This window comes from Gracilinanus agilis, chromosome X (assembly GCF_016433145.1).
Source record: "Gracilinanus agilis isolate LMUSP501 chromosome X, AgileGrace, whole genome shotgun sequence".
In the NCBI taxonomy this organism is placed as follows: domain Eukaryota; kingdom Metazoa; phylum Chordata; class Mammalia; order Didelphimorphia; family Didelphidae; genus Gracilinanus; species Gracilinanus agilis.
In genome coordinates this window covers 40,085,182-40,098,317 of record NC_058136.1, presented here as the reverse complement: position 1 = coordinate 40,098,317, position 13,136 = coordinate 40,085,182, and the positions used below count along the sequence as shown (strand labels likewise).

General features: G+C 36.3%; 1 protein-coding gene across 1 annotated transcript in view; it reads left to right on the top strand.

Moving 5' to 3' along the window:
- RPS6KA6 (ribosomal protein S6 kinase A6) overlaps positions 1-13,136 on the top strand; it is an 87,212-nt gene that overhangs the window by 9,098 nt on the left and 64,978 nt on the right. The window contains exon 2 of the mRNA XM_044682724.1: positions 12,774-12,893. Within this exon, the coding sequence (XP_044538659.1) occupies positions 12,774-12,893 (120 nt within the window). The remainder of the gene's footprint in view (positions 1-12,773; positions 12,894-13,136) is intronic.

The window sequence follows — 13,136 nt, the reverse complement described above, 5'->3', positions numbered from 1 at the left end:
TGCCTCCTGCCAACCTCTCAGCTCTTTTGATATGTTGTCTTCCCCCATTAGAATGTAAGTACCTTGAAAGCAGGTACCGTTTTTCTACTTTTATTTTTATTCCCAGTTCTTAGCACAGTGCCTGGCATTATAACAAATACTTAAATGCTTGTAGACTGACATATTGCTGGAATACTACATGGCGTGGTTGAGAATTCTTAATCTTAATTCCTTCTCTATTCTTATTTCCTTGCCCTAATTTGAACTCCAGATGGAGCCTACCTTTCAAATGCCCCCCACCTCCTTTTTTTTAGCTTCAGACCTGTGATTTCATCTTGGTGAAGAAGTCCTTCCATCAAAGCAAAATGGCACCTGCTCTACAACTTTATTTGTAGTATTTCCTGGAGGCATTTATAGGTTCAGTAACTTGGCTAGGGTCACACAGCCAATATGTGTCAGAGGCCTCTGCTAGGAAAATGGGCTTATATCTGTTATCCCATATGCTCTATGTTTGATGTTGAAAGTACATGGTAGGAGCAATGAAACTAGTTGAGTCCCTTCTGAAGGACCCTTTGTTGCTTACAGGTAGGAGGGCGTGCTGTCTTTGTGGGTCTTCTGTGATGATTTCACCTACCGACTGGTCAGCTTCCATTCAGTTGAGAAGCAGTCTTGTTGTTCTGTTTTGTATCCTCCCTTCCTGATCTGCTCAGTCTCTGGTTTTTCAGTCTCTACTTTGTTTTTCCATTTCCTCTTTAAAACACCACTTATATTCCTTAGTTTTCTGACAATAGTATGACACTACAAGTTTATGTAGCCTTAGATGTGTATATTCTAACCTCAGAGATCTGAATATAGACAATTGCCCTGTGCCTGAGTGAGATTGTCCTGAAGCTTGTAAATCCAGAAGAAGGATGGGAACAGGAGGTAATATGGGGTCTATGATAGACAAGCTAAATATAGCCTCAGTGTACTCCTTGAAAGCAGTTTGGATTACTGCTTGACCACCCTATTTCTTTGGGACTGACTGCCACAATATATATCATAGCATGAAAATTAGATGGTTTATTTAGGAAGTCTTTTGTCTCTTGGGTTTAAAAAATCATTAAGCTGAAAAAGACTAATTAAATGTGTTGCAGTTTTGTGAGTCAATACACATGTCATACCACAAATATTGCTTTCTGACACATACTCTTATAACTTGACTAAATGAAATTTCTTATAGTTTTAGCATAAATTATGTTCATTCCTTTAAAAACTTATCCTCTAATTTAACAGCATCTTGTTTTGACATGAAGAGAAGGTGCATTAAATTTTTGTTTGCATATTTACTACAAATGTATCAAAGTATCAAAATATTTGAAGTATGTAAACTAAGCATTATACTGTATTATGGAAAAAACCAGTGACTTCTTGTATATATGGTAACATTAAGATAGTTATCAAAAATTAATAGCTTATAAGATTTTTGGTTCTTCTTTTGTTTTAGTCAAACTTTGTCTCTATCATTTTACTAGGTATTTGATCAAATAGTCTCTTGCTTATTTCTTGCAGCATGCTGAATGTTTCTATGCAGTCATGAAGGCAGAAATGAAGGACTAAATATCTTATAGATGGACTCTCCTATTTAATTTTTTCAGCAATTTATTTTTGAGTGATTTGGAATCAAACATATTGGGCATATTTCATTGCTATCTATTAAAAATTCCAGGACTATCCATTTACATATGAAAGTGTGATATAGTAGCACATTGGAGTAGAAGTCAGATTATCTCTGTGTGTGACATCGGGCAATTAGTCAGTCAATAAGCGTTTACTAAGCATGTACTCTGTTAGGCTCTGGTATACAAATAAAAACAATGTTTTTTTAAAAAAAAATTCCCTGATCTTAAGGTGCTTGGACTCTAAATGAGAAGACAAGAAGTACATAAGTAAGTGCATGCAGAATAAAAAGAAAAAAGAATATACAAGATAATTTGGGAGAGAGGGTACTAGTAGGTGGGAGATCAGGAAAGGCTTTATATCGAGAGTGGTGCTTGAGCTGCAACTTGAAAAGAAAAGACAAATTCTTTGAGTCAGGGGCAAGAGTCATGCATTCTAGGCTTGAATGCTAGCCAGTACAGAAGGATGGAGATAGAGTGTCGTGTGAAGAACAGAGAGGCCATTTGGGTTGTAGCACAATTTGGTAGTAATATCCAAATTAGGCTGGGAAAATGGCTTGGAACCAGATGGTGAAGGGTTTTAAAAGGTCAACAGAAGAGGTGATGTTTTATACTTTATTTTAGAGACAGTAAGGAGCCACTGAAGGTGATTGAAGAGGGGACATGACATGCTTAGATCTGCACTTAAGATAAAGTGCTTTGGCAGCTAAGGGATGCATGGGCTGGTGGTGAGAACCTAGAAGCAGAGAGACCACTTAGGAGGCTGTTGTAAGTCACTTGCCACCTTTAAGTGTCAGTATTTTCATGTGCAAAATAATGGTGGAATAGCAGAAAGTATAAGAGAGACACCCCCCCCCCAACCAAAAAACTGACATACTCTTCCATACAAATCTAAAAAAAATGCACTAGATCTAATTCTGAAGGAGAGATCCAGAAAAAGTCAAAATGAATAATTTGTCCAGTCAGGGTCTTCATAGAGAGACAAAGATGTTTGTGGACACTAGGGATGGGGTTAAGCCATGAGCTCATTGACCTGCTGGCACTCCCATGGCAAGAGGGAGAGACTATGAACCAGGACAAGAGGATGTCCCAGACCCATAACAGGGCATCACCAGACTATTCTATGTTGGTTACTGAGATGGAGACACATGCCAACGAACAGCTCTGTCATCCACTTCCCAGTTTTAGGGTACAGTTTAAGGCAGACTAAGAAGAGAATTTTCCCTTGGGGAATGTTCCCTGGTAGAAAGGCCCTGGGTGGCATGAGCAAGAAGCGGTGCTAGGGTTCAGCCCTCAGGAGCAGAATGGGTTCTCATTTCCAGCATTTAGTTTAATCTACTGAGTTTTAACTAGGGAAGGAATACCAGACCAGAGGGGAGCTTTCATTTCTGTCCTCTGAACCAACAAAGCTTCCTAAACTGGCTGATAGGGGCTGAGTTAAGCAGCATTCTGCTATTGCTCAGACCCAAACCTTGGTCAGGAACTTGTATAGTTGAGATCATAGAGGAGGCAAGCAAGTTCTGCCCTGGATCAGAACACTTTGGAATCATTAAAAGTTTGCAGGGTCTATGTGAATGATGAGATACTATTATTTAACATACTGAATTATTTCTAGCTATCTTCCATGTATATTAGTTTGATGTCTTCATCCAGAAATTCATTTGCAGCTATCAGTTGTGGGCATATAGGAAACAGCTGCCCAATTATACTGTGGCAGAACTTCTTGGGAAGTGGAGAGGAGCTAGCGGTGTTAGAGAAAGTCATCCTGTGATAATATCATGGGCAGAATTTTATAGCCCTAGGTCCCACCAGGTAGAATTTACCTTTGAGATTCCATAAAGCAGGAAGTAAGTATAACCTATGTTACCCTAAAATATTTCCAAGAACCTAAAATTTCTGGGATGTCATATCTTCATATATCATATACCAAATCCATTTAATGCATGAGATTTCAGTTTGTTGTATGTCTATATGCCAGCAGAGTACAAAGTCTAGAAGACTGTACCATAATGGAATCACTTCATATCCAGTACCAACAACAGACTAGTTTCTGAGGACCAGCTTAGAGGCTAGTTAGGGAAATTCTACACAGAACTTGAAAATACCTTCCAAATTAAATCAGTGCGTACTTTAATACTTGTGACTTCAATCCAAAGGCGGGCCTAGAAAAAGATTACAAAAATGTGTTGGAAATCATGATTTAGAAGAAAGAAATGAGAAAGGTGAAAAGTGTGTTGAATATACAGATTCTTCCTGCCTATGGCTGAGTACTTTTTGCAAGAAAAAAGTCTGCAGGTGCAGGACATGGTGAATACCAAATAAGGCCACAAAATGAAAGTATCTAATAAATATCTAACAAAACAACTGATTATCTATATGGAAATAAATAAGAAAGCAGGTTAGAGTGAATTGGGGGAATGATGCAGTGTTCTGAATGACTCCAAGCTTCTCCCTCAAAGGAAAGTTCATCTTTTTAACATTAATAATCTTCTAGTGATGCTATGTGGCTGCAAGTCATAGACTATTATCAGTCTCCAAAGAATTAAAGCTATGAGTCACCTAAAGGGCAATGGAGAAGCGCATGGTGGTTGTTAGTAGGCTGTGGCATATTAACATTGAAGAATTGTGTAGGAGAGGAGTTCATAGCATCAGAGAAGATTTATGATTGGAAAAGGTTGTAGGCCAGTCATATAACAAAAACAAGGGATCATGGGAAGCCCATATGTTCATTGGTCTCCATGCAGTGCTCAGAGATATAGAGGAAGGTCTCCAGCTTATTGTCCTCTTCTTCCCTCATCAATACTAAACATATATGCTCCAAATGGCATAGCATCTAAATTCACAAAAGAAAAGTTGACTCAATTACAGAGACTTTAATATTCTCAGAATTGGACATCGAGCAAAAAGATAAAAGGGAAAACACATAAAACTGACCTACAGAAACTTAAAATACCCATATTTAGAGAATGTGAAATAGAGATTTTAACCCTCAGAAAATAATATTGAATTATCCAGAAAAAGTTACTTTAAAAATCTAGTCCAGATGAATTTGTGTATTGTTTTGAATATATAAAAATAATTATAATCAATACTTTACCACAGAAATTATTCTCAAAAATGGATAAAGATAATACTACTAAACTTTTATGAGATCATATCCACAAAACTCTTGAAGATCTGTGGCCCTAGGCTAAGTAAGAACCCAGGTTCTTCATGAATCCTTTCCTGATGCCCTGTAGCCACTAGTGTCCTTCTTTCAAATTATTTTGTATCTATTCTATTTTCTTTCATTATTTTTCTTGGCGTACCTCTTGAGCTGTCCAGCAGTAGGATCCCCCAACTCTGTCCTGTTGTTAGATTTGGGTTTCTTTCCCCTCGAAGCGCTTTGTTTTTTATCTCGGTGTGGAAGGGTATGGAGGTCTGAAGTTTTGCTCTGTCTAAGCCGCCATCTTCCCAGAATCTCTTTCTTTATTTTTAAACCCTTGTGTTCTGATTCTAAGGCAGAAAAGTGTTAAACAAGGCTAAACAATTGGGGTTAAATGACTTTCCCAGAATCACACAGAACCAGACTTCAGGACTGGTTCTCTATCCACTGTACTATCTAGCTGGTCCTTTACATCTCTTTTAAATGTGTTGTGTATATAACTATATACGTATATGCTGTCTACCTTGCCTAGATTGTAAGCTTCTCAAGAGCAGGGAGTATTTAATTTTGGTCTTTGCATGTCTAGCTCCTTGAACTTAGTGCCTGGAATATGGGCAATACATTTTTAGATTGATGTATTTAGTTTCTTGATGTTTTTCTGAGGTTTTCAAAGTGAGACAGTCACTTTTGCAAAGTGGCAAGCTACAAAACAAATCCATACAAACCAATAGCATTTCTGCATAGCATTAACAAAATCCAGGAGGAAATAAAGAGTGAGAGTATATATTTTATAACTTATAAAATAAATGACTGCTAGTCAAACCCTAAAGACTTATTATCAGTGCAATTATGAGACACTCTTTGGAGGAATAAAGAACAACTTTAAAAAAATTGGAGAGATATCCATTGTTAAGTTTGGGTTGTGCCAATATAACAAAAATAACACCAAAATTAATTTACAAAATCCAGTGCTCTACCAAATTGCCAAAAGAATGCTTCACAGAGCTAGATAAAATTCAGTGGGAGTAAGATTAAAGTCTAGAATCTCAGGAGAAAAAAAAAACTTAAAATAAAACAAATAAAGAGAGAAATAGTAAGTCCAAACCTTGAATTATAATATAAAACAATAAATGTCAAGACTTTATTACTGGGGAGCAGCTAGGTGGCTCAGTGGCTTGATAGCCAGGTCTAGAGATGGGAAGTCCTGGGTTCAAATGTGGCCTCAGATACTTCCTAGCTATGTGACCTTGGGCAAGTCACTTAACCCCCATTGCATAGCTTTTTACTACTCTTCTGCCTTTGACTCAATATACATACAGTGTTGATTCTAAGATGGAAGATGAGGATTTTTTTAAAGATGTGAACAAAGAGTTCTCAAAAGAATTGCAAACTACTCAAAATCATATGAAGGGTAGTTCCAAATTACCAGTGAGATGACAAATAATCAAAATAGCTCTTCTACCCTGTAGTCATCAAATTGACAAAGACAACAGAAAGGTGGAACTTGTCTATGTTGGAGAAGCAATGGGAAAACAGGTTTGCTAATATCCTGCTGGAGCTGTGAAATCAGTCCAGCCCATCTGGAAAGCAATTTGGATTTATGCTAAGAGAGTGACTAAAATGACCATACCCTTTAATGTAGAGATGTGGTTGCTAATTATATATTTGGAGAAGGTCAGTGACAAAAGCAAAGAGTCATGTGTATAGGAATATTTATAACAGTATTTTTCTGGAAGCAAATTTCTTAATGGCCTGCTATTTGTCACTGTGTTAGCTGTTGAGGATGCAAATTAAAAAATATAAAACAGTACATACTCTCAAAAAGCTTATATTCTGGTAGAGAAACAAGTACATAGATAAGTAATAATAGCATAATAGTTACTTTTAAGGTCTGCAAAGCACTGTACACATATCTTATTTGATTCTCACAACAACTCTATATGGTAGGTACCATTATCCTCATTTTACAGATGAAAAAACTGAAGTTGAGGAAAGTTAAGTGACTTGTCCAAGGTCACACAGCTAATGTGTCTGAAGTGGAATTTGAATTCAGGTCATCCTGATTTCTAATCTATCACTCTGAGATGTATACATAGAAAAAATGTAAAGAAAGTAAACTCAAGATAGAGCAATAATAATTGTAGGAAACAGGAAAAGTTTTATATAGAAAGTGGTGCTTGATCTGTGTCTTGAAGAAGAGAGGGATTCTATATATGGAGGGAAGGAGAGAATGTATTCCTTGCGTGGCACAGAGCCACTACAAAGGCACCGTGACAAGGTAGGAGTGCCAAGTGTAAGGAACAGAGAAAGAAGATCAGTTGAGCTGGAGCAGAGTACAGAGAGAGAGGTGAGTAATACACAATTAGACTGGAAAGATAGGTTGGTGCCAGGTTGTAAAGGGTTTTTAAAGCTCCATTTTCACTTTACATGAAATAGTGAGTCAGTAGAGTTGATTGAGTAGGGGAAGTAACCTGGTCAAATATGCTCTTAAGGAAAATCATTTTGGCAGCATCATGAACAATAGACTGGAGTACAGGAAGACTTCAAGCAAAGAGACAAATCATAGAAAGGTGTTGCAATATTCCAGGTGAGAGGTCAACAGGGCTTCACCTAAAGTGGTAGCAGAGAACTGGAAACAAAGTCTCTTGAGCAATGATTGAACAGATTGGTACTTAAATGTATTGGAATACTACTGTGCTAAATACAGAGAAGTGTGAGAAAACTTCTATGAACTGATTCAAATTGAAGTAAGTAGACCAAGGAAAAGAATATACATCAGGATTACAACATTGTAAGTATAAAAAAACCTGAATGCTATATAATTATAATAACCAAGCTTAATTAGAAAGATGACATTTTTAAAAAGTATGATTCCCTGCCTCCTTTATGGAATTAGGAGTCTACAAATATGGAGCCTTACATTCTTGTTCTCAGTTAATGTGTTAATTTGGCTGAACTATTTTTTTGCTTTACTTTTGTTCTTTGTTACAAGAGGTGGTTCTTTGGGGAAGGAAGGAGAGAGATATATTTGGAACTCAAAGGAAGTGAATATAGCAAGGGAGCCAAAGGCAAAGCTGAAACAAAACAAGATTAAGTGAAATAAGAAAACCTATCAGAAAATTGAGAGACCCAAAACTAATGAGGTACCAGCTAGGGAAAATTTTAAAGTAAAAGAAATTTAAAGACCAAGTAGTACATAACACTGTTTTTACCTTTCTCCTGTATTGTTAACATAACATTCTCTAAGTGCAGATTTGTTTTTTTAAGCATAGTTAATTCTGGAACATCTCCATCTTTTTTGTTTGGGTATGAGTAATGTCACCATCAAAAAGTCACTGCCTCTTCATTTTGTGGTGGTTATAGTTTGGTTTGTGAGAAGAATGAGTGGTGATAGCTTCTTTGGTCACTCTTATTTGTGTAAGCCAACTATTCAATCCTTTAGTTTTTTCTTTGGCTCTAGTACATTTGATTCTGTGAATTAAAGAGGTCCCAAATGGAAAGTATGTTTTTTATTAGCCAATCTATAATTTCTGTGGGTTGATTTTATTAAGAGAGTGAGCTATTTTTATTAAATTCTAATAGTTGGCAATACCTTACCCATTTAATTTTAGGTATTTTTTTGAACCCTTACTTTCTGCCTTAGAATCAATACTGAGAAACAATTTGAAGGCATAACAGCAGTAAGGGCTAGGGAGTTGAGGTTAAGTGACTTGCCCAGGGATGCACAGCTAGGAAGTGTCTGAAGCCAGATTTAACCCAGGACCTTCTGTCTCCAGGCCAGGCTCTCTATCTATTGAGCCACCTAGCTACCCTATAGAGTTTTTTTTTAAATTAAAAATAACTATGGTTTAAAATGAAATACAAATGTTCATTTCAGAAGGGCCAATTGATTGTATATGTAACCACTATTAGTGATTTTATTGGATTTATCTCAATAAAATAAAGACTTCTAAAAAATGACTAAAACGTACCTGGAAAGGACAAGTTTTACTTGAGCAGTGTATAATTATAATGACCAAGCTTGTCCATGAAGAAGTGATGAGGTAATGTACTTCTTTTTCTTTGTAGAGGTGGGGAACTTTGGAACACTACATATGCCATCAAACCCAGCTGATAAAGTAGTTTGGCTGAGATGCTTTTTGTTGTTTTTTTTTCCTCATTCATTTTTGTATCTTGTTACAAGGTGTGTCTCATTGGGGAGGGGAATATTTGAAAACATAAGTGATATAAAAAATGTAAATAAAGGTGTTTTAAATAAAGTTGAATGAATTGCATGATAAATTTCTTTGGTTTTCCTTATTCTACCAGGATGCTAAATTGCATTCTGATAACATATGTAGTGCAATGGTGGCAAACTCAAATAGAAAGACAGAAATTAGCATTATCTATGTTGTATTATATATTTATTTGTTAAACATTTCCCAATTATATTTTATTTTTTATTTTTTTCTTTTTTTTTTAACCCTTAACTTCTATGTATTGGTTCTTAGGTGGAAGAAGGGTGGGCAATGGGGGTCAAGTGACTTGCCCGGGGTCACACAGCTGGGAAGTGTCTGAAGCCAGATTTGAACCTAGGACCTCCCGTCTCTAGGCCTGACTCTCAATCCACTGAACCACCCAGCTGCCCCCTCCCAATTATATTTTAATCTGGTTCAAGCTGTACTCAGATGTTTTGTGGCTCTAAGTTTGACACCTCCAATGAAGTGGTTACTCAAAAATAAAGGAGTCTTCTCTTTCTTAGAATATCTCCATCCTGTGAACTTTTAGGATATTACTAAGGAAAACTTCAGCAGCCATATTGCATTTTTACCATTTAGTTAATTGATACTCTTCTGACATCCTTCAATTTGGAAAAAATATTGAATATTTTTGTTACAAAGGGAGATTGAGGTACATAGTCCATTTTAAAAGTGTTTCTCATTATTTTCATTCTGAATTGTAAATTTCCTGAGAACAGGCACTGTTTTTCATTTTTGTATCTCAAGCATCTAGCAGAGTACCTTGCATATATTAGGTGCTTAATAAATGCTTGCTAAATTGACTGTAATCCCTTATTTTTAATGTGAAAAAGACCTTTCTTTGAATAATATTTTCATTAACTGATAGTGGCAGGAATTCCTACTATACCACTTTTCAGTTCAAGTATATTATTACATATTTAAGATAAAATGAAAAGATGATGATTTTTCTGTAGATTTTTTAAAAGCAAAGAGTATACCTAACCCTCTATCCACTGAGCCACCTAGCTGCTCCCTTTGAGTATAGTCTTGAAAGTAGGGATGGATGATAAGTGGAAGGAAAACTGGACATAAACTGGGCATATGCACAGAAATGGGAATTGGAGTGTCATTGACAGGGAAAAAGTAGTATATGAGGAGGAGTAATATGAAATCAGCCTGGAAAGATAAGTTTGTGTAATATGGTATAGAGCTTTGAATATCAGTTTAAGTTGGTATCTTATCCTAGAGGCAGTAGGAACCACTGAAACTTCTTTAGCCAGGTAGTAATATGGACTGACCTGTACTTTATGACTATCATTTTGCAAGTTTTCCGTTGAATGAATTGGAGAGGGTATCACTTAAAGCCAGGGTGACCAACTAGGAGACCACCACAGTATTCTACATCAGAGTTGTCAAATCTGAAACGGGCAGCCTACAAACAGTCCAAAATGAAGATTAACCATGACACATGTAAAACCCAGTGGATTTGCTCGTTGGCTACAGGAGGTGGTGTAGGAGGAGGGGAAGGAAAGAACACGAATTGTGTAACCATGGAAAAATATTCAAACTCAATCAATTAATTAATTAAACTTAATTAAAAAAGAAAAAGTGAAGATTAAATTATAACTGGGAAATATTTAACAACATAAACAAAAAATACAATAGAACATAGATAATGTTAATATGTGGTTTTCTAAGTCACTGTGCAGTCCATAGGGTTCTCTTTGTTTGGTTTAGTGGCCCCTATTTCTATTTGAATTTGACACCACTGGTCTAAAGCACTATAGTGGTGGCTGTGTGAGTAAAGAGGATGTATGTTAGAAATGATAAGATTTGGCTCCTGATAAGATGAGAGAAGAAAGAGTAGGAGAAAAAAGTTGAAAAGACTCTGAGGTTCTCCTCCTCTACCTACATCTACATGACTGGAAGGGTAGTCTATTTTTCCACATGTAAAATGTCCATCTAGAGAATGCGTAGATAAACTCTTCACCTTTTTACAGTCTAATTCAAAATATGTAATCTTAATTTTTGAGCTGGATTGAAGAGACTTAAGAGGTCATTGAATACAACCCTCTCATTTTACAAATGAGCCTTGGTTAAGTGACTTGACCATAGAGGCACAGTTAGTAAACATTAGGGCCCATTAATTTAACCTATTCTACATATGTTATAGGAAGTCTTAGAAGAGTTAGTTGGGTTGCATATTTCAAGTTGTGATACTTTATTCTGAGCTCCATCTGCAGACAAAGTCTGATCAAATTCTTAACCAAATACCTTCCTTTAAGCATATGTATGCTTAAGTGTATAAGTGTATACACGGTATATAAGAAAAGAGAGAATCAGAATATCATAATGTTAGATCTGAAAGGAACTTTTTAGTAGATAAAGATCTTTACAGCCTTTCTACTTCTCCAGTCTTCTTAAATATTCCTCTTTCTCATGCATTCTACGTAGTGGCCTACTTGTTGTTCTTCATGAGCAACATTCTTTGGAGAGCCAGCCCTTATGCCTCAATCTAGCTAAAGGGAACTGGATTATTTTTTTTGTCTGTCCCATTTCATTAGACATAGGGCCTTAGAACCAGCAGGATGTATCATCTACAAATTTTGGGTTGGTTTTTTTTTTTATACCAGTGGTGTCTAACTTAAATAGAAATGGAGCCACTAAACCATATGGGTTACATTTTTACTTAGAAAATCACATATTAATATTCTCTATGTTCCATTTTTTATTTATTTTGTTAAATATTTCCCAATTGCATTTTATTCTGTTTGGGCCACATTGGGAAGTGTCGTGGCCTATAGGCATCACGTTTGACCTTTGCTCTATACCAGTGATGGGCAAACTTTTTAAAGAGGGGGCCAAAAGAAAGGAAATGCTCATCTGTCAGTCTGTTTCTAAGGCAACTCTTTCCAAGTTTCATTGTATTGTATCCTACTCATTGTATTTGTCAGATTAGGAATAATGTCTCGCAGCCGGATAGGACATTTCAGGGGGCCGCATCTGGCCCGCAGGCCGTAGTTTGCCCATCACTGCTCTATACCATTGTTTTTTCTTCTCTTGATGTCACTAATTGAATTGATTGTTTTATTTTTTTAAAAAGTTTGAGGCTTACAATATTTATCAGTCCTCCTAATGTGCATTTATATCTATCTTCCAAGTATAGTTATAGACTCCTAACTTATCATCATGCTTCCCAGTGATCTTACAGAGACTCACTTGTCACCATTACTTAATGTTCTTTTTTTTGCCACATCAATAAAAAGCCAATCTGAAACATGAATACATGCTGTACTTGCATGAGAGCATTCAGTAGGAAAAGATATGCGACATTAATGAAGGTATTTAGATGGATAACCATAGTTCGGTATCATAGCCAAAGATCAGGCAATTATGTCTGAGCCCTGAATATTTCTGTATTTTGGTTCCTATGATCTTATGAAAAATTTAACAAATTGGTAATAATAGAAATGAACTAGGAGCAACTAGGTGGCTCAGTGGATAGGGTGCCATTCTTGGAGACAGGAGGTCCTAGATTCAGATCTGGCCTCAGATAACTTCCTTGCTGTGTGACTCTGGGCAAGTCACTCAACCCCTATTGCCTAGCCTTTACTGCTTTTCTGCCTCAGAACCAATACGTAGTATCAATTCTAAAACACAAGGTAGAGGTTTAAAAAAAGAAAGAAGAAATGAACTTGGTGTGAGGGTGGGCTTAATATGAGGAACTAAGTAGAGTATTGTAACTAAAGTTGCATTTAAACTTTCCTTCAGCAGGACGAAGAAAGTATTAAAGAAATTCCTATTACCCACCACGTAAAAGAAGGATGTGAAAAAGCAGATCCTGCTCAATTCGAGTTACTCAAGGTTCTTGGTCAGGGATCGTTTGGAAAGGTAAAAACATCATTTTTTCCTTTGTTGATTCACTAGACGTTAAAGCAAAATCTGTGTATTCATACAGAGAATGTCCTAGAAGACAGACATATAAAGACAGCTCTATAATTTTCCCTTTTCTTTAATTTTCCTGTAGCTTTCACTTGCTTTTTACACTTTTTTGTATTATTCTGTGTATCACCTCTTACCAGTCTTTACTAATTTCTTTCTCTGATGTACAGACTATTCAGTGTGCTGTTGGTT